The following is a 22,538-nucleotide window of genomic DNA, read 5'->3' as shown; positions in this document are numbered from 1 at the left end:
TTTCTCGTATCTTGCGTTGATCCAGCGCACAGCTCGAGAGGTTGCGCGCTACGGCCAGTGTCCTCGAGCGCTGCGCTCTGCCAGCAGTGTGCGCGCGTGTGTAAGCGCGCGCCTGTGTGTGTTTGTCTCTTTCGTACCACCCGCTCCAACGCGTCTCTCATTCTCTCTCTTCCCGACGCGCGTTAATGAAGCGTTTTTAAGCCCGGGTATCACGGACAGCGGACGGGAGCCGTCAGCCGTCCCCCTAATATGACACAGTTGGACGAGGCCGTTTTTACGGGAATCATCTTCGGACGGAAGAGGTACAGTCCGCTTGTTTTTCATGCACACAGCTGATCTGAAGGCATGTTGTGTTTGGATGGGAAAGGTGCATGTTTGGCTTTGACGCGGTCGTTGGATGTGCATGTTTTACGGTTTTGGATGCAAAAATGTCGCGATGTCTTTTTGCGGCTGTACGCACCGTATGCGCTTATAAATATAGACAGCGGTACATATCCAATACATTATGCAGTATGTGCTGAAAAACAGTATAAGGATGTGTCAGTGAAAACACATGGCTGCTGTGTGGGGGTAGTTTTTTTTGTCAAAGCCATTTTAGATTGCAGCAGTGGTGAATGTTTTCCCACAATTGGTTGTACTATTAAAGAGATAGTCCTCTTTTTACCACTGACACTTCCGAATCTTTAAAAAAGTCCCCATGCATGCACTTCATTTGTGCTGGTATATAATACGTTTTTTTAAAATATGAATATATAGGAAGAAGTGTTTGATATAAGATATATAAATATAAAAAAAGTGATTTAAGTAGAGTTTTTGCACATCCTTATATACTGGAGGTTGGAATACCATGCCATGTTGTATGAATAGGCCTATATGGACATCAGTTATATATAATTTGTACCATTTTAAATGAATGTATGTCTTTATTCCTGGAGACAAATTCTCACATTTGTTAATTAAAGGGATAGATTCTGTCATCCTTTACTCACCTTTGGATAAATATGTATTTTTGCTTGAACACAGAGAAAGATATTTGGAAGAATGCTTGTAACCAAACAGTTCTTGGACCCCATTGACTACCATAATCTATTGAACACAAACAGAGATAGAATGTAGGAAAGCAAACAGTCAAGGGACACGTTTGACTTCCATTGTCATTTTTCCTTCTATTGTAGTCAATGGGGTCCAAGAACTGTTTAGTTACAAGAATTCGTCCAAATATCTCTGAGTTTCAACCAAACAAATAAATGTATACAGATTTGGAACAACTAGAGATCGAGTAATTCATGACAGCATTTTTACTTTTGGGTTAACTATCGCTTTAATAATTGCCATATGCAGTACCGTATCATCTCTTGTCAAATCGATTTGTTTTGACACAGAATATTTCTAGGGAAACATCTTAAACACATTTCAACACATTTAGCAGTCATCCTAATATGTTTGCTGTTGCTTTTCATGCCTTGATACCAGATCCATTTGTCTAGTCACAAAACTGTTGCCATTTCAAGCAGAAAGACACACACACACACACACCCTTATGTGCTGGTAAATTATTAAAATAGGCTATAATGACACGGTGTAACTTTAGTGTAAGATGACTGCATCTGTTGTGAGATGTGTCAAGACTGCATGTGTTACATCACAGTAGGCTATGCAGAAACAAGATGAGACTGATGTTGCTGAAGTTGTGTTGACGTTAATTGTGTTTTAATGAAAAGATTGTTCCGGTCGTGTTGTTTTTCATAGCTCTGTAGTGAGGCAGTTGCCACCAAGCAGATGTTTTTTTCTAATTGCCACAAAAGCCCCCTGATGCATTATGGGATGCATTACAGTAGTGATGGATTCAAAATGTGTTCTTTAATATTTGGATCTCACCGATTCTTTTAGTCTGTGCGGTCCTATACAGTAAACAAGCAGACTGTGTAAGTTGGACTGCAGACTTATTGTCATAAACTATGTCTTTTATGTGGTCATGTTGTTTTTTATAGATTTTTATAGTTCTTGACTCTGTAGTTTTAAAGCTTCTAGTAGTAGTCTAATTTAAAAGGCTGGTCTAGTGTACATTAGTGCAATAGCTATTATGAAATAGTTTGTGTTATCATGACTAATAAGGCACTGTGGTAAAATACTACAGTATAAACAGTCATAATAACTTGAGATGTGTCCTCTCAGAGGTCATCAAATATTTAAGGGATAGCTCACCCAACATTTACTCACCATTGATTCAAACCTATATAAATGTCTTTGTTCTGAGGAACACAAAGAAAGCTATTTAGAAGAATATTAGCAATTTGCAGTTCTGGGACATCATCCACCACCATAGTAGAAAAACAGTATTGTACATTTCTTTGTTCTGTTGAACACAAAGTGAGATATTTTGTAGAATTTAGGAGCATTTTTGACTACCATTTATGTCCCAGAACTGAAAATTGCTAATATTTTTCCAAATATCTCTAAATATATAATTTATACAGGGATGACATTACACAAGGTTGAGTAATTGATGACAGATGTGTTATTTATGGGTGAACTATCCCTTTAAGAAGAATATAACACCCTTTCATAATCTTTCGTAAGTCTCAAGTCTGGCACAAGTACTCTGTTTGTGTTAGCCATGACATCAGTGTGATTTCGAGCATATAGCAGGCACAGGTCATACTGCATCTGAAAGATGAGGTGTCTGGACCACAAGTGAAACCAAGCTGATTGGAAAAAGTAATGAGTTTTACAAACACTCTAACAGCTCCATCAGCCCGATCACCATCTAACCGAATTATTCGGACGAACAGGTTGGCCCACCACCAGATTGAAACCAATGGTTGAGCATTTGTACATTTATGTGTTAAAAGTTTTGTCATCATTTACTGACCCTCAGATTGTCCCAGTTTTAGTATACATTTCTTTGTTGTGCTGAACACAAAGGAAGATACTGTATTTAGAAGAAGGTCAGTATCCAAACAGATCTCATCACCCATTTACTGCCGTAATAGGGAAAATAAATACAATTGGAGTGAATAAGGGATGAGATCTATTTGGTTACTGACATTCTTCCAAATATCTTCCTTTGTTTTCAGCAGAACAATTTATACAGGTTTAAAACAAGGTGAGTGTGAAAAAATTATGAGAGAATTTTCCTTTATGCTGGAACAAATGGTAGAGAAATGTTTCACAAGCAGAACCAAGCATTTTTACTTTAATTCATTCATTTTAATCAAGATGTGTCAACTATCCCTTCAAGGAATCGTTTTTTTGACTAGTGAAATCATTGTTGAGCCAAATCGAATCCTGCTTTTAGGTGTTAAAAGTAGAAAATACTCAGTGGGAAGCGGTACATTACAGCAGTTTTGCCACAGGTGAGATGCAGTCTTGTGTGTGATGTAGAGATGTTGGTGGTTGCCTAGCAACTTGCAGCATCACTATAGAATGTGCGGTCTGAATTTTAAGCTGATATCTTAAGCTTAAGATATCAATTTTAGCAAAGTCTTTAAACCCCAACATGAATCATTCCTTTGTAAAAAGGGATAGTTCACTCAAAAATAAACATTCTGACATCATTTACTTACCCTCAGGTTGTTTCGAACCAGTATACATTTCTTTGTAATGTTAAACACAAAGAAATATATTTGTAGGAATTTTAGCAATTGTCAGTTCTGTGACATCATCCACTTCCATAGGACTTTTTTAAAAAATGTTTTGTTCTGTTGAACACAAAGTGAGATATTTTGGAACACAAACAGTTCTGGGGCGCCTTTGAGTACCATTTAATTTTTCCAACTATGGCAGTCAATGATGTCACAGAATTTGCTAACATTCTTCCAAATATCTTTCTCTGTGTTCATCGGAACAAAGTAATTTATACAGGTATGAAATTACATGAGGGTGAGCAAATTATGACCGAATTTTCCCTTTTGGGTGAACTATTTCTTTAAGGTAGAATTACACTGAACTATAAATATGATTAATGTAAAGGGATCTCTCTTTTTTGTAGTGTATTGTAGTAATCTGGAATAATGTGAAGCTTGTGTCTGCTGTGCTGTAATATCTGGATTCTGGTGAGATGCCTTTGCCCCGCTGGCAGTACAAGGCACGTGTCTCTCTCGCTCTTTCCTTTTTCCCCTCCATCCCTGCTTTACTTATATGAACAGCGGCAGGCATGTCCACATTACATAACTGCCTCTCTAACCCTCATTTGTCTAGTCCAGTAATGCTCAAGTGGAATCTCACAATGATGCTGTTGACCTTTTATTTTGTCCGTTCCAGACTATACACCCTTCATGTAAAATCTGTTTATGAAGTTACTCATCATCATTCCTTCTCTTTTCGCAGCGGACAGGATTTGGTGTTTAGATTTACTAGTGTGCACTTGGTATGTGTGCTGAGCTGTGATTTTCTGTGACGGACAGCAGTCAACAGCGTAAGCCTTTACAGAGAGCTGCCGGGGAAATGGACATGCTATTGAATTATGAAATATATGCGCGTGCGTGTGCACATGCATTGCCTTGCAGACGGGTAAAAGGAAGAAAACAACGAGAAAGATGGAGGAGGAGGAAGAGATGGGAAATCGAAAGCAAAGGGGTGTGTTAACAACAGGCCAAAGACAGAGGCCAGTCAACGGCATACAAATGAGTTTAGGAGATAATGGAGGAGACTGTATTTATTGGTGGGAACAGATGTTTGAGGGTGTGTGTGGTTCCACCTAAAGGTTTTTGTGCGTCCTTCAAAAAATTTGGGTGAGAAAATAGTCGACCTCTTTAGATCTCAAAGCATTTTTATTAAGAATTTAAAGTCACACTGAAATCAAAATGAATTTTTTTTTGGATTTTGAGATATGACACAATCTAATGACCCCTTGGCTTGATTTTTTAATCATTATCTTATATTGGAACCGAACTCTTCAAATAAACAATAATAGTTAGTAATATCTATGAATCATGATATCATAGCGTCAACAAATAAATATGCTTTTTAAGTAAACAAATCTTTTTTTCTACTAGTTGCTTGTAATGCCAATAGTTTAAGGCCTGGCTAAAATACAAATTTACAATGGAATAAATCAATGTCAATGCCAAGATTTCAGATGTCACAACAGATACGTGATCATATCTAATAGGCTGGGTACAAATGGTTTATTCTCCTGATTTAATGCTTGTGTTTTGTTGTGTGGCTCTAAAGGTGTTTCTCCTAGTCCTGTCATTTATCCCTGTCCTCCCAAAGGGCTTCCATAATTAGCAAATGAAGCATGTTCATCTCGCGTGTCTGTGGGAACATCCCGAGCTTGCGTGTCCAAGGAACTCCTGTATCACATAACACGCTCCACAGTGCCAGCTGATATTAATGACAGTGTGAAACCCTGACCCAGTATTCCAGTAGAGAAGACAAAACCTCACTGTAATCTCCAGCTGTTTAATCAGCCTTAATTGGGATAAATCAAACATGCACAGCTAGAGTGGACAGAGATAACCCTGACGTTCGGTTTAGCCCTGATGTCTCGCCGGACTGGGACTCCAGCCCAGTTAGTCAGATTGCTTCAGATCCTCTCTGCTTTCAGCATCACAGATCTGACCTGTCATCAGTTCAGAATGGGTAAAAAAAATAAAAACACATCTAGGTTCTCGTCAGAAAGACATGTTTCTGGTTTGATTTTTAATTATACAAATATTAAACGGAGACAGTGATGTTACATCAGGGGGGTCTTCACAGAGGAGTCTGCCAGACAGTGTTTGATATCAAATATAATTAAAAAACAATCAAACTTGTTATGCAGACTGTATGATATAAAGGCATATGGGACATGGACTCTTTTGTGTGGAATCACTTTTCTTTCTTGCGATGAGAGTTTTTAGTTGGAAGGCGGCATGCCGGGCAGGATTTATCTCTGCTTGTGATTGCCTGTGACCCGAGCGTTTGAGTGCAGGAACTTGTTGATCCAATCATGTGGGGATTCACACTAATATGAGGTAACACCTTTCAGTAAAGCCGGGCTTCTATTATACAGTAATGTGACAGCCAAAGCTTCAAAGCTCACCCTATAATCATCCAGAGACACCCACCCCGGGTGATGCCCACAGACATCTGGTGTGGCATCCGGAGATTTTTTGTGCAGCTTGTTTGTTGTCATGGTCTTTGTTGGCCAGAACATTCATTTATTTGTTGTATTCATTCATTGAAGTTTTTATAAGTAAACGCTGTATGAAAAGTAATTGCTGCATCACAACATTTAGCTAATTTAGTCATTAAGCCTCTAGAGTTGAATATAGAGCAGACATGAAGGAAATGGAAAATTACGATTTATAATAAGATCTACAGTAAAAACAAACAGACACCGAAAAAGATAGATATGCGTGTTTGTTTGAGCTGTGAGTTTATATCATAGTTTTATAAAATCGTATTTCCCCTCTGAAGTCCACTTGTAATGTTTCTCCATAAAACAGACCAAAGTTAGCTTTATTCTTGAGCCGTCACCTTGTTGCTGACTGTTATCATTTAAATAGATGTTTTGGGCTTGTATGACTTCAAAGCGTTAAATGAGCAAAATGTTTTTTTTACTACAACGGAGGCCTTGAAAGTAACACTATATCACTATTATATCAAATAATTTTTAATTCAAAGCATGAAGAAAACTGGTAAAATGTATCCATAGTGGCTGTTTCCAGCAGTGGTTTGGAAAAGGACATTGCCTGTGATGCTTTTAAGAAAGGTTTACTTTTAAAAAGCTTGACACAGAACTCATATTGACATCTTGACGACATGTCTGACCAAACCTTTTTCACTGTTGTTGGTGGTTTTTTGTCTTGTTTATTGTCTCGAGGATACATTGTGTAGCTATTTTTTCTGTGAAAAAACCTGGGAATTTCATTGTGTTAATTTTTACAGCCTTTTTTCTGTAATGTAGCGTTCCCATGATATTGCAATGGAGTTACTAAGCTGAATGGCTTTTAGTCCATTATGATGAAAATGTTGATTGATGGAAGCTACTGTAGGGCGTATTTTTGTGTGTTTCATTTTTAGACAGTTGTTTGGGCCAAGCTCTTTCAAACAGCCAATAGTGTTTTTTTTAGCTGACAACATGATGACTTGTTTTTTTTGGATGCGCCATATGTTGTTGTAGTCTTCTACCATCTTTGGGTAAATGTAGTGCTGCTGTATCAGAGCATGCCGGGCACTGATTCAGGATGTGACGTTATCAGGAATTTCTTTAGTTATCTGGGGCATGTTGGTAAAAGCTGTTCTGATGCTAAATGAACTCCAGTTATGAGGAGTAGATACATGTGATTAAATTAGTTTTTTTTAAATAGAATACATGTTTCATTAAAGTAATATTTTTACTGAATAGTGATGTTTTCATGTTTGGTTTGTGATACCTTTGATTTATTTATTTACCATCTTTTTGCAGTAATCTCTGGTTTTCACATTTTTATGCTGTTATTCTGAAGGGCTGCTGATCAATATGAAGAAAAAGGTCTTTAAAGACCCTCATTTACTCTGCAGGGTTAATTGATTCTCGCTGCTGTTCTGATCAATTTCATTTCACACATCATTATGTCAGCATAAATATCATCCCACTGTTCCCTCAGGCAAACGCTAGTCTTTTCCTTTCTTTTGTTTTTTCTTTTATTAAAATTCGTCACACCTTTTAATTCAACAAGCTATAACCATTATTCTTTATTTTATTGATATGATGCTTATTTTGTCAAGTGTTACACTAAGTGTCCGCATTTGTGACCGCAATGTTTTTCATAACCTCTGTTAGAACGTTATTTCTATTTTTTTTATATTTTAGTGGTATTTATGTCACAAAGCAGCAAAACGGTCCTTTATTTTTCCTAGCTGTGTTTTGATTCACCCAAAAGTGTAAATTATTTCATCATAACTTACCCTTATGTCATTTCAAACATTTATAACTTACTTTCTTTTACACAACACAAAAGAAGATATTTTGAAGAAAGAGTCATGAACTGGTTTTGAACGACTTGAGAGTGAATAAATCATGGCAGGATTGGATGAATTATCCATTACTAGGGCTGTGACGGTGGCAGTTTTTTTACCACCGCGGTGGTAATGGACAAATAAGCCGATGGTCGGGAATATTTATATTATTCAATTTGTGTGTATAAACCACATGATATTGAGTTCATTTCACAACAAGATCCATTGCAGAACCTGCAGGATAACACGGCCACCGAGTGTCACAACTTCCCTAAACAGACTTTGGATCGAACCCATGACCATTGCATTGCTAGCGCCATGCTCTAACCACTAAGCTACAGAAAAGCCTTTCCCTTTAACATATTATTATTATTCTACAGGAATCGATTTCGTAGGGTCTTCAGTTTTAGTGTTCGTAATAATAAAGAACTGACAGACTTTTCTTTATTAAAATAGAACAGTATATCACATGCATCACTCATTGCACCACAGCTCTGATACAGTCCCTTTAACTTTTGTTCTTGCTCAAAGGCTGCAGATTAGCAGCACATAAGGAACAAGGTCACGTATTTTCTCAGTTTTTCTCTTTGAAGTGCCTTTCTTGCTTTCCGGTGGCCCAATGCTAATTTGAGCATCACACTGTGTAGATGAGCGCAGAATCTTTATCTCAGCCTCTCAGAGCATGAGAGTAGCAAAGGCTAATTGAATAGCATAGCTGTAATGGGCAAGATTTAATTTGACTTGCCCTCACTGAAAAGCAATTAGGGAAACGTTGAGGAGGGGCGACAGCCTTCTCCATCCACACTCCTGTCTGTGAGTTTCACTGTCAAGGGCGACATACAGGCATAGGGTGAATGTTTGCCCACATGGGCAGGATGCCATATAAATGTCCTCTCAGCTTTTGGGAAAATGGCTTAACCATATTCACAGAGAGCCTAACACGCTTATTAATATTGTTAATGGGGAGATCAAGGCTGTGCTTTCAAACAGTGACACAATGATGGAATTATCAGGCCCTTGTTTTGTTTTCATGGCGGATGAAGATGGATGATGAGCCCAGGGTACGATCCGTTCTGTGGTGCTGAATTAGTGCGGCGGCTTGCCAATCTGCTGTGATTGTTTGATGTTTTGTAGGAATTGGGCATTCGCTAAACCCTGCCTTAAAAATGTTACCGCACAACCCGCTTTCCACCAGTTTAAAGGCATAGTACATCCAAAAATAAAAATGTTGTCTTTATTTACTCGCCTTTGAGTTGTTTCAAATCTGTATACATTTCTTTGTTCCGAAGAACACAGAGAAATATATTTGGACGAATGCTTGTAACCAAACAGTTCAAACATTGTAATTTGTCCTTCTATTGTAGTTAATGGGATCCAAGAAGTGTTTGCTTATGCTCTTTTCTAATGTAAGACTATGGAATAGTTTAAAACCGAATTTGACTATGAAGCTTATTTTTGTTTGATTAATAAACGTTGATTGTAAATGTAATAAAATGGCAGATGTTTTTTTAATCCTGCAATTTTTTATAACATATTTAAGAATAGTTTATATCAAAATTGTGTTGTTTAAGTCATTTAATGTCCGTTTTTCAGGGCCGATGTCGATATCGGTTCTTACAGGGCAAGAAGACCGATAACCGATATTTTGAACCTATATATATATATATATATATATATATATATATATGACTGGTGTAAAAATGCAAAATATGTACAAAATGAGAATAACAAGAGCTCTGATAAAACCATGGTTACCACCAGTTTACTATAGTAACACCATGGTAAACATTTAGGAAATAAACAAACAATAGTTGTCGGAAAGACTTGATGCATATTGCTCTATACAATGAAACCGTTTATCCTCGGAGTGGCCATATTTTAAAGGAAATTTAAACCTTTCTCTTTGTTTGGTTTGCTGTAGGGGCGAGCTTGTGTTGCCCAATTGCCTGTTGGCAGGGGGTAGGAGCCGTGCAGCTGGGGATGTGTAGAGCTATAAATACCCTGCCTCTCGTTCTCTTGAGGCCAATGGCTGCGTGATGCACTGGGCTTTATCTGATCTGCAGCTTCTCTCTAAACACATAACATTTGAAAGGTCATGGAGTGGTCCAGCATGCAAATGATGGATCTCAGTTGACTGCATGTCGCTGAGCGGAGTCTGATACCGTATAGACTTAACAGCAAAGGCTCTTTAGTGGTTCTAAGGGAGTCTTAGGGACTGCAGAGAATGCTTTTTAATCGTGTTTATCTCCCATGGTTGGCTGAAGTTGAGTTAGTTTGTTTTTAGAATTTAATGTTTTAAGTTGTACATATAATCAGTTATAAGGATTGGTGGATTCGTTTCTGGGTTATTTAGGAGTGTGATTCGTCACTTATCTCTCGCTTCAATTCGATTCTGAATATCATGTCAACAGTTCGATTTCATTTAATATCATGATCATTCGGATGTGCTGCATATTTAATTTTCACAGTTACTGCACGTGTACCTCCGTCTCTTCACTTTCTATTAGGCTCACACCTTTACTGTTGCGGGTTTTTTTTTTTAAAGAAAGAGCAGGAGAGAGAAGTGTCATCTTCAGTCTGAAAGATGTATTTGTATGTCAAAAGCAAAATTTTGAAGCAGTGTTTACATCTTCTGAAGTAGTCTATGTTCCAAGTTAGTGAAACACTACCTCCCTCCAGTAAATGTCTGCTTGTTTTTTTGGATTAACTGGATGTGCATAAAAAAACCCATGCAGGTTAAACGTCACTTTGTCCACGTGCCCTTAAAAATAGACCATAGTCTATTTTTAGTCCCGTATATTAAGCCTAACATGGGTTCATCCCACAGTCTAACGTTTCTGCTTCTTCTCCAGAACAAAGCCCCCCCCCGTTACACCTGACTGGCACGATGAATAAGTAAACATCCTTTTTGTTCTTTCTACTTCCTGTGATCTGGAGGGCTAAGCTAACCGTTAGGCTAACTCACCCATCCCGGTCACTTAACAGCGGACGCTTAGGCAGGTGTGAGTATCTGGAGATCTTAAATGGCACACATGTAGGCACTTTACGCTGTTTGCTGGGTGAGTTCTTGAGGGTTTGTGGCGCTGGAGATTGCCAGAGAGTCGTTTTATGGCACATTTGTTCCGATTGGGACGCATTTTGCTCGGCTTTTAAATGACATTTTAGGCATTAGATTCAGTTCAGGCTTCACTTATTCTCCTTATTGCTCCAGACTGGTTAAAGGGAGTGTCTCAGCAAGTTTAAAGTGGAGATGTGGTCTTTTGCTAAAGATGTGTAACCATACTGTAAATTTACAGAAGATAATATACCTGTAAAGTGGGGTTCAAATGTAGGAGAGCAGAAAAACTCGAGGAAAGTGCTTAATTTTAATGTTAGAATTAATTAAATGTGTATGATGTATGATCTATTTCTGTACAATGCAGGCCAATGGCTAATCTGCTTGTTTATTATTTACTCATCCATTTATAAAATATGTCAATATATGTCATATGAGGTTTGCACTGAACCCAAACATCTGGTTTAACCCCCTGTTGCCATGCATATCTTTTGCAATTAAATCGAGCAGGTGTTTAGGTTTTGTGCTACCCAAACCCCTTCGATGAGACTTAATGGGCACACACACAAATGCACACACACACACACACACACACACAAACACTGATAAGCTTGTTTTGTTTGCCATGGGTTAAGGACATGATGATGGCGTAATGCTGTTTTGTACTCGGCGGCCACCTGCTAAAGTCAGCCCTTACAGGAAACCACCACTGTTGACAAGAACCACAAAAGACTCACTCTACCAACAAAGAACACGCATTGTAAACATACACTCACACGCAGTAACAGACGGTTTAAAGGTTGACGCTGCTCATTTAGACATTCATTGACAAATGTTTTTTCCTTGAAATCACAATTAAAGGGATAAATCGCTGAAACATAGTTACTTGCCTTCATGTTTATTCCAAACTTGTCTAACAAGTCAAATATATCTTGTGTGCTATATTATAAGCCTTTTAAAATATTTCTAAGCTGTTTACCGCTGTGATTATTGAGAAAGTGAGTTAAAGGACCAGTGTGTAAGATTAATGAGGATCCATCGACAGAAATGCAATATAATCTACATAACTGCTATATCTTCAGAGGTGTTTTAAGTAGGGATGCACCGAATGTTCGGCATCTGAAAATAACAAAAAAGCATGTTCGGTGTTCAGCTGAATATGACGCTTGATATGATAAGCAGCAACCAGCGCAGAGAGAGAGCGAGTGACGCGTACGCTTTATTAATGCTGCAAACGTGTCGTCAGTGTGTGGAGCATTAAAGTGTTCGAGAAAGACGCAGCACAGAGTGAATTTCTGAATGAAAGCGTCTTTACCAGATGGGTTACTTGTGTACTTCAGGAGAGGGCGGTCTTGACAGTAGCCGTACCGCACACAACATCTTTTGACATCATACAGAGGTTGCGTGCACACAATTCCCTGTATTAAACAACTTTTCAAAGTATGTTCTGTGCATCGCTGCCTTGAGTGCACCTTCTCTTCTGAGAGAACAGTCAGCTTTTGTGGGCGGAGTTTGGAGGAGAGACATGAACTGAAATGGTTGTTTGTCAGTGTTGCTTGCAGGGATGATTTTTTGCTTTGCATCATTTTGCAGTGTATCCTATAATAAGTTTATCATGTTGAATGACACTTTTTATTGAAGTGTTTTTGTTGTAGGGGTACAGTACAGTACATTCTTTCAGCAGTGAGTTATAGGCCTAATATAGGCTATTCTTGTTTTAATTTAGCCTTCTTGCTCAATTTATATTAATTATGTATATATTATATTCTCAATTAGTTGTATGAAAAAAGGAAGACAAAATATAAAAAGTACATTTTGACCATTCAGTTTATGCAATAGGGAAATTGGCTAAATAAATAGAGGTACAAAAAGCCATGTTAGGTGTTTAGTATTCGGCCTTCGGCCAAGTGTTACATTTTTTTTCCCTTCCACCAAGAATTTTCATTTCAGTGCATCCCTAGTATAAAGACCGTACATAGTGAAGCATTTTGTTTTCATTCCTTTAGATTTACTTTGTCTATTTGAACATGTGTACAGGCTATATCCTTTGATAAATGTATTAATTAATATAAAATGTTATGCCTTTTTCAGAAACCAAGGAATGAGGTGTTTCCACTGCATATAACGGAGATCTCCCCTCAGCATGTGGAAGCATACCGGCTGATAGAGCCCAGGAAATACAAACTCTCACCTGAGGCCTGCGCTCTCTACCTGCTTCAACAACAGCACAAACTACTGGTCTGTTTGCATCCTTTTATTTCCAACTCTCTGCCAGATGTGATGTTGATAGGTTTAAACATTTCATTGTGAAAAAAGGAAAGCGTGCGGAAGCCTTTGTTTTATGTTTACAAACAAAAACGCGCACACAGCCATACTTTTACACAGGTCCCAGTGGAGTCAGTGGGATGTGCTGGACCAGATGGAAATGAATTGCATTGTTTACACACACACACTCCATTTATGTCACTGTTGTTTTCTACTAGAATTGTTTGTCATCAGGTTTTCCCTTTCACTCAACCACTTACACGAACGTTTGTTTTGCTGTTTTTATTTTCATACCAAGCCAATGATATCTATGTCTTGCTTCTACATCGAAATGTAATTCTAATATTTAGTTCTTGTAACTCCGTAATTTACACAATTACATATTGTTCAAATCTTACATCATTTATGTTTTTTCTTTTGTTGTCAGCATGGTTATGTGTTGCTGTGGATGCACAGATTTGCAGCCCATCTCACCTGTTAGTTGCTAGGCAACAGCATTTTTATAAAAGCCGCTCATTAGCATGTCATTGTGATCCTTTTCTGATGTGTCACATTTTTCATTGCTCAAGAACTGAAAACAAGAATGTTGATTGGGGCATCTGTTTTAACATGCATGTGTGTGTGTGTGTGTGTATGTCTATGTCTATAGGGTGTTATGGGAAAAAAGAAGCAGCAAGTCATCAGATTTGCCTGTTTGGCATCACTGGTTTGTGCTCTCAGTCATGTGTGATAAAATAATTAAGCGCACAATCAGTGTAGATTGACATTTTGGTGTGTGTGAGGTATTAACAAAGTGAGCAGTAATGTGTGTATCAGTTTGTTTCTGTTAAACGCATTAACAGCAATATACATTTACATTTACATTACTTGAACATTTGGCTCATTTATTAATCGTTTTGAATTGTAAAGTTCACCTAGTGTTGTGACCGATTTGCTGAATGGCAGGTAAACATGTGCTATGCATATTTTGGGCGTCTGCATTTGTTAAGTGCCATAGACCAGATTTGTTCACCATATGCATGATTGGCTGCAGATATTTATATCCTACATGGGTTTTTACATAGGCCAAATATGTGAGTAAAACAACTACATAATAACATGAATGGCTGTATTTGCATTGATTATTGATTGTTTTATAATCTGATCGATAGCCAAAAATAAAATGTCAAAATCTGCACACGGTTATGCAGGGCCTACGCCGCTGGCTGTTGTTAAAATAGTGATGAACTTATCTCACCAAATATGATTATCCACCAGATTTATCCAGATCACACCTATGAAATTAGTGACGGTATTTAAAACATCAATTTCATTCAGGGAATTAGTTAACCTCAAAGGAAAATACGTATAATAATCGTCATTAAATATGCATATTTTACAGTTTCTTATTAGCAATATAGTGATTACAATACTTGTATGAATTCGTCCAGCAAATGGATCAATGATATTATACCCTTTAACATTATCTCATGGCCATAAGTAATGCGACTTTACCAAACAGGATTGAGAGCTGTAGCATAGATCGAAAACACAATTTAAGGGGCCGAGTATGTGAGCGTTGAGCACAGAAGACCCATCATGAGTGAATCTACATGGTGAACATAATGGCAACCGCATAGACGCAAACAATACATGAAACATAAACGTGCTAGGGAAATGGGGAGAGAGAGAGGGAGCGCATGGTAGCAAGGCTGGTAAAACATTTCTGAACACCAGTAAAATCATCTTTAACAAAGAGGCACAATCTTTATACGCAGCTATTCTATGCAGAATCGGATACTTGCCAGCTCTGTGCTGAACAATATCCTGTATGCGCGTGGAGATGGAAATCTTCAGTGGTTTTAGAATGCAGTCCTGCTGAGTTTAGGGTCTTGCCCAGGTGTCCGTAGTTTACCAGGCCTAAGCGGTTCCCCGTTGGCCCGGGTGTCTGCCATGAAGGCAATAAGTGGGCACCTAATAACTGAACTTAGTTATGGACATAGTATGATGGATGCTATAGTATTATAACATAGCTCATCAGATAGGGAATTAAGAAAAGAGTAGTTACATAATAAACATGCCATGCCTTGAATTATGTTAAACTGTGATTCATCCCAACAAATGAATACAACAAAGCCTAAATCAAAAGTTGCATTATTACTGTATTTTACATATATTTATAGAAAAGGACAGTTTAGTGTGTAGTTTTGTCACAGAAGTTCCTCTAGCTAGCATCAGATGGGGGAATTGGTGACATGTTCTTTAATGGCTTACCTCTAGCAGGCTATTTGGAGCCGACTTCTCAAGTGAGGTCTGCAAAACTCAGGTGGGGGTGAGTTTTATGACATGACATGATCCAATATTTGGCAATACCAGGCTCTACACCTCCTAAAAAAATATTAATTTAATGCTTCTGATCAATAGAAATATTTTACCCATTATATGCCTGGCCACTAAAAAAAACACGTGCATGAAACACTAAGAGCTTGGCCACGTTCATATAAATGCTAATAAAATTGAATCACCATGCTGACCACATTACAAGCCTTCCCTAGACCTTTAATGTAATTATCCATCTTATTAACACTCAGAATGAGACAGTCTGGCCAGACTCCTTGCTCGTTCTGTATCTCCTTTATTTCTTTTCTCTAAGATCTGTAATACCGGGTAAAAAAAGCTATTTTAAGCATTCTTGTCATCTATAGTTTTGATGAGTTTACTTTTATTCTAAAATGTGGAAAAAATATACTCCAAACTTTTGACTGGTTCTGTACATCAAACTTCGAGTATACGTGTACTTTTTATCCCAATTAAACTGCTGGGTTATTTCAACGCATGGGTTGGGTCAAAAAGGGACGAACCCAACCATTGGGTTGTGAACGAACTCAGGGGTTGGATATGTCCCTTTTTTGGAGTGCAGGGTTTGATCATATCACATGATATTCTGTCAGTAATTGATGACTATTGGCATGCAGCTGACGGTAGACTGATGTCAGGAGTGTCACAGGAAGTGATGTAACAAGCACCAACCCACAGAGACTAGCTGCAGAAGCAGACGAAACATGATCTGCTGAAATATTTTCAACGATGCCTTATAGAAAACGATGAAAGCAACATGAAGTGTCATGCTTACTAACAAAGATATTCTGCTCTATCACTTTTTTTCTTTCTCTAAATATTTCCCATTAGACAAGAGAAGAAGCAATGACACAGGAGAAATCAGTCGAGCTGAAATCTTTTCCTTCCCTGCCAACTTTCACAATGTTTTCTTCCCACTGTGCAAGAATTCATTAAAATTTCACTGCTCCCCTTCTTTCTCTCTTTTTATCAATCTCTCCCTCTCTCTCTCGTTCTTTTTCTCTCTCTGAAAGAATGGAGCTCTGAATAATATAACCAGTTTTAACAAGATCATAAAAAACCTCCATCTAAGATTCATAAGCCGGTTAGCAGAGGTTTGAATCTTGGTGATCGTACGCGTACGTCAGATGCGCGTCATCCTTCTTGTGTGCTCGCATGTACATGCGATCAGGCACGTGCAGAGGCGACTCAAAAAATCGCCGCTCTTCCAGATGCACGCACACGCAAGCTGAAATTCCGCAGAGGATGAAGGAGTGACGCAGAAGCTGGTGAGATGAGAGAGTGGGGCGGCTGGAGGAGGAGGATGAGAGACAGAAGTGAAATCAAAGGAGCAGTGATGTAAAAGAAGCCCCAATAGGTCTCTCAACTGTATGTATGCTGAGAAAACTGCTCCGGCACTCTGACTCACCAGCAAATTGGAAATGTGAATGTCATGCTTATGTTGCGTTATTTCTAGATCGGTTTTAGTAAGCGGACGTAGTAAAATGCTGCATTTATAGCACATTGTAAACAGTGTTTACATACACATTCACATTCACAGTAGGGTTGTCAACATACACGGCTTTGTCAATAATCGTGATATAAAAACATGATTATCAATAATGTGTTAATTCTACATGAATGATATTATCTTAAATAATTATGCAGGTTTTGCCTTAAAGGAACAGTTCACCCAAAAATGAAAATTCTGTCTTTATTTACTCACCCTCAAGTTGTTTCAAATGTGTATACACGTCTTTGTTCTGGTGAGCACAGAGAACGATATTTGCAAGAATGCTTTTAACCAAACAATTCTCGGCAGCCATTGACTGACCGGGCACTTTTGACTACCATTTTCATTTTCTCTACTATGATAGTCAAGGGTGGCCAAGAACTGTTTGGTTACAAGCATTCTTCCAAATATCTTGAATTTATACAGATGTGGAACACCTCAAGGGAGAGTAATTGATACAATTATTTTGTGTGAACAGTTTCTTTAAGAGGTTGCGAACTCTCTATGATCCCAGCATTCAAAGTTTTAGTGTGATTTGTTGGCCGAAAACACATAATAATATATATATTTTTAAAACATCTAAATAGATGTCGCAATAATATCGTTACCAGAACTCTTATGCCCATGATAAACATTGAGTTGAAAATGACAGCCCTAGTTCACATGCATATGAGAAAGAATCCACAGAGAATAATAATATATAAATAAAAAATGTATGAATAATATTTAGTTTTTATAAAATTGGGAAGTTAAATGTGGTAAGTTGTAAATAATATGCAATAAATAAAAGTTGCTGATTTGGGTAATCCAGCAGGAGTTTATTCATTGTCATATTATATGTACAACACCTCAAATAATGTGAAAATGAATGTGAAAGGCTAACATCAGATTTAAACACAAGCCCACGAAGACATTGATTATATCATTTTGCAACTATAATTATCAACAGCAATGACATTATTTGCAACGTTTCACCATATAAAATGATACATCAAATTTAGTGATACAGACAATTTTGGGTAGATTTTTGATTGTTGTGTGCATGTTTTTAAGTCCGTGAAAAGAAAACTTGACCTGTAGAATGTCGCATAAACAATGTGGAACAGACTGCGGCAATTACTGTCATTCCAAGCTCAGTTACTACATATTTATTGATGCTATAAATTGGGACTTTTGTGTATGAGTGTATGTGTCTTTACATGTAACGCCTGTGTTTCCTCTATATTTGTTCTTGATTCATCCCTTTTCATTTCAGCTGACATACAGTATGCAAACACACCATCGCAGAAAGCCTCACGTTTGGTAGACTGTGTCAGACATCACAGTGAGAATGCATTTCTAAATCTGTAACATCTCATTTTACGCTATCAGAAGGAGGGACATGTTCAATCTCACAGCCCTTAATTAGATCTCCTTCAGTCGAGGTGTGTGTGCGTATCAGCTGAGAAATGTGTGCATGAACATACGCACGTCTCTGTGGGTGTGTGTTTGCGCTAGAGAAAAGGCGTTGACGTGAGAGAGACATTGAAATCAGTGCGCGTATGTATGTGAATGTTGTGTTTGAGAAAATGTGATAATTTGGTTTTTCGTATATTTGGCTCTTTATAACACCTTTTGTGTTTCTGTTGAGTTAATAACCACTTATCCATCTCACACATCTTAGGATTTGGCATCGCAATGGGTGTTTCTACAGAGACGGATACCATGACTGCAGACTCTTAATGCATTTCCTGGCACCCCCCGCATAGTAATGCAGAAGAGTCTGTGTGGGATATTTTTAGGGGAGTGTTAGACCGCTCCACTTGGTTTTGATTTGGAGTTTTGACACCGTGTGTGGAGGAACATTTGAGGCTGTTACAGTATACTTGCTGTTTATTCAGGCTTCCTAAATGAATGCCAGGAGAGTTATTAAAGGCAGTCACATTGGATGATGTTCAGATTGAAATAGTTTTTTGTTCAGGTAGTAAATGTAGTGTGTGTATAAACTATGCTGGTCTCAGCTTCACAGGCCCTGTGGATAAATGTTCTCTGTTCATTCAATCAACCAGCTTCTTGCGGTCACATTCTGAGATGTATAAAAATGCTGCAGCCCACTCTTTACCCACTCAAGTTTGGTATCTATGTAAAGCTTTGAATTTCCTCTTTCACGTTCATCTACTCTGCACAATGTCAAGCCAATTGAGAGCTTTTAAACAAATCTTCAGATTTTCAAATAGACATATCTCTGCCTATCCTAACAAAGCATACATCAATGAAAAGCTTATTTATCCAGCTTTCAGATGATGCCTAAATCTCAATTTACTCCTTATGAGTGGTTTTATGGTCCAGGGTCACAAATAATACTGAAGAAGTTGCCAACTATAGACCAAGATATAGCAAACTCTGGTCCAAAAGATCTTCCTGTTTCAGTTTTTTATACTGTTCAAACGTTTAAACAAAATGTAACCAACACTTAATTTATAAACGAATCAAAATGATAAACGATTATCTTATATTTAATTATATGCGAGATTAAAAAAGAAAACCGGAAGTGCTTCTGGACTAGTGTTATTGGCTGCTCTTTCCTCATTATTCAGTTAAAGTCATCCACTTAAATAACAATTTTATAAAAAATATTATTAAAAACGTTTAATTTTGTAATAAAAACGGTATGTTTTCGCAACTATATTTTTGTCCACAATTTTGTAAGCTTTCAGATCAAAAACATTTTAAGATAATGATAAACCTTTTAGTGAATAGTTCTACAACCTTTGGTCGTTAATGTATATTGTATTCATAAACAAAACGGTTAAAGCAGGCTGAAATCATACCATCCAATTTTGGCTGGTTCGGATTGGCCACTTTCAGAACGTTTGCAATAGATTTCAACAAGACTCTTATTCTCATTCAAGTGTTTTGTTTGAGACTCTCTGTACCAGCAAGTAAACAAGATATGGGTGGCCACTATGCATGTTAAGCAGTCCATCTCTTCATAAGTATTGTGATCTTGGCAATAATAACGTGCATTCTGATCCTAACATAGCTCTGTAGGAACAAAAATATTCGAACTATGAGAATGGAACATAGGCTTTTTGCGATCCTCAATGGCATTGTCAAAACAAGGGAAAAGGTTGGATTAGTGAGCGAGTATGTGAAATAAATAGTGTCTCAGTCCAGTGTGTGCTTGTTTCAGCACCATGGACAACTCCTTAAAAGAGAACGAGAGTGAGCGAGAGAGCAGTGTACTGAGTGGGCTTCATTCCCTCAGACTGTGTCTTTCCTTTGCCAAAGAACCAGTTTGTCAACACTTCATTAAAGGTTCATCAAAGAGCTGACTGGCGATGATAAATAAATAATTTGCATAAATCATCAACTGATATGTTTGTGCTGTGTGGTGCTGAAGAATTCTGTAACTGAGACGTATTCTCTAAAGAGCTTTAATTTCAGTTCATCATAGTCTCAAACTGTAATGTGCTGCTTGCTAGTCAGCTACAAACTGTGTGGATGGATGGACATTTTCATTCAGTTTAATTGAATAAAAACTGTATAGTGCACGTATTTCATTTTAAAGGGATAGATCACCCAAAAATAAACATTTGTTCACTTCAAATCTGTATGTGACTCTTTCGTCTGTGGAAAACAAAAGAAGATATTTTGAGAAATGTGACAGTGGTTTGTGTCCACACAATGGAAGTCAATGGGATCGGTGTTGTTTGGATACCAGCATTCTTCAAAATATCTTCTTTTGTGTCATTCCATAGAAAGAAAGCCATGCTAGTTTGGAATGACATGAGAGTAAATCATGAAAGGATCATTTTTGGGTCAACAATCCCTTTAAATGTGTTTATTTCCTGATACACTTTCTACAGTATATACCAGCTATCACTCACGGACCTCATAGAAACATTTGTCTCCATTACTAAGAGATTATTCAATTTTTCTAAGTGTATACGTACAGTATATGTGTGTGTTGTGTGCTTTGAATCAAGCAGTCTGTGGGCATATCCATTAGTGTGTCTGTGCTAAAGGTTAATATGAAGTTGGATGGCTTAAACCTCCCCTGTAACTCAATCAACAGGTATGGGATCAGTACACACAGTTGCTGTATTGAGTTACAGTGACAGCGCTCTACTGCTCCACCAATGGCCATCATCCAGGCTTCTGGAAAGTTCTTGCGTGTTCAGATGTGTCTGTTGGGAGAGAAAGCAGTCATTCTGAGTGTTTGCGAGATGAGTACTGGTATTATTGGAGTGTGTGCGTGTGCAGGATGGTTGTAGTCGGTGGAAAGCGGAGAACACGATGAGAGACATAAGCCTCCAGTACTGCTCGGTGTGTGCATGGGAGAAGGTAAGAGAAAAGAGTCTTCAGACTCTAATAGCTATAATGTAGGATGAACATTTGTGTTATGTGATTCATTACATTCAGTTACATTTGGAAAACCATTTATGCACTTGAAGCACTTTGAGTATGTTTATTAATGCATGAATCGATGTATTTGGTATATACATGTGTATATGTATGTAAAGACGTGCATACTTCTTCTGTGACAAGTTTCCATTACAGTTTTGCATTTTAAAGTTAGTATTTATACATTTCTTTGAATTTGTTTACATTTTTGGTGCTTTGAGGATGCACTTGAACTGGCATTAAAAACTATTAACTATTAAAGGGATAATTCACCCAAAAATTGCCTGTCATCATTTATGCATCCTCATGTTGTTTAAAACCTGTATGTGACTCTTTCATGTGGAACACAAAGGAAGATATTTTGAGAATGTTTTGTGTCCATACAATGGTGGTCAATGGAAACCAGTGTTGTTTGATTGCCATCGTTCTTCAAAATATATTTTTCTGTGTTCTGCAGAAGAAAGAAAGTCATACAAGTTTGAAATGACTAGAGGGGGAGCGAATGATGAGAGAATTTTCCTTTTTGGGTGAACAGTCCCTTTATTATACTACTATATCCCCATGTAGTGTATAGGCAAATTCACATGTGTTCTCATTTAGAAGTGTAATAAGTGTTTGGTAAAGACTTTGTCCCCTGTAGCGTGTGAAACGGGAACTCGCATTACTTGTGAGCTCATATTGGTTAATAGAGAAGGAACCTTAGTGTAACCGGATCAGCTCCAGGCTGCGGAAAGTCTGATCATCTCTGATGTTCCCACCCACGGCAGAGTCTATTTCTTTCTCCTCCGTCTTTTATCTCTTTTCCTCTGTTAATCTCTCCTAGCATTTCACTGAAAGACGCAACAGAAATCTCACGTGGATGGATGAGATTCTATATCTCACCCTCTCCAGATCCTCGTGCAGTCGAATCATCGGTTTGCACTCTCTAGAATTAGGTTTTGAGGGGTTCCCCGCTGAGATCTTTGATTGTGATCTTGCGTAATAGGCTTTGATCAGGCAGAAACAAAGGCAGTTTAGACTAAGAGAGAGTAAAGGAAAGGAAGTTTGTTTCCCCTTGATAGATGTTTAGTTAAA

At 37.9% G+C, this 22,538-nt stretch overlaps 1 protein-coding gene across 1 annotated transcript in view; it reads left to right on the top strand.

Annotated features, from left to right (window-relative positions):
* rimbp2b (RIMS binding protein 2b) overlaps positions 1 to 22,538 on the top strand; it is a gene marked incomplete at its 5' end in the record, with an annotated part of 90,596 nt that overhangs the window by 2,208 nt on the left and 65,850 nt on the right. Inside the window, 1 exon segment of the mRNA XM_079467250.1 lies at positions 13,076 to 13,222. Coding sequence (XP_079323376.1) covers positions 13,076 to 13,222 — 147 coding nt within the window.

This window comes from Barbatula barbatula (assembly GCF_947034865.1).
Source record: "Barbatula barbatula genome assembly, chromosome: 11".
Lineage (NCBI taxonomy): Eukaryota > Metazoa > Chordata > Actinopteri > Cypriniformes > Nemacheilidae > Barbatula > Barbatula barbatula.
The sequence above is the reverse complement of the archived record's forward strand: the minus strand, read 5'-3'. Positions and strand labels throughout refer to the sequence as shown.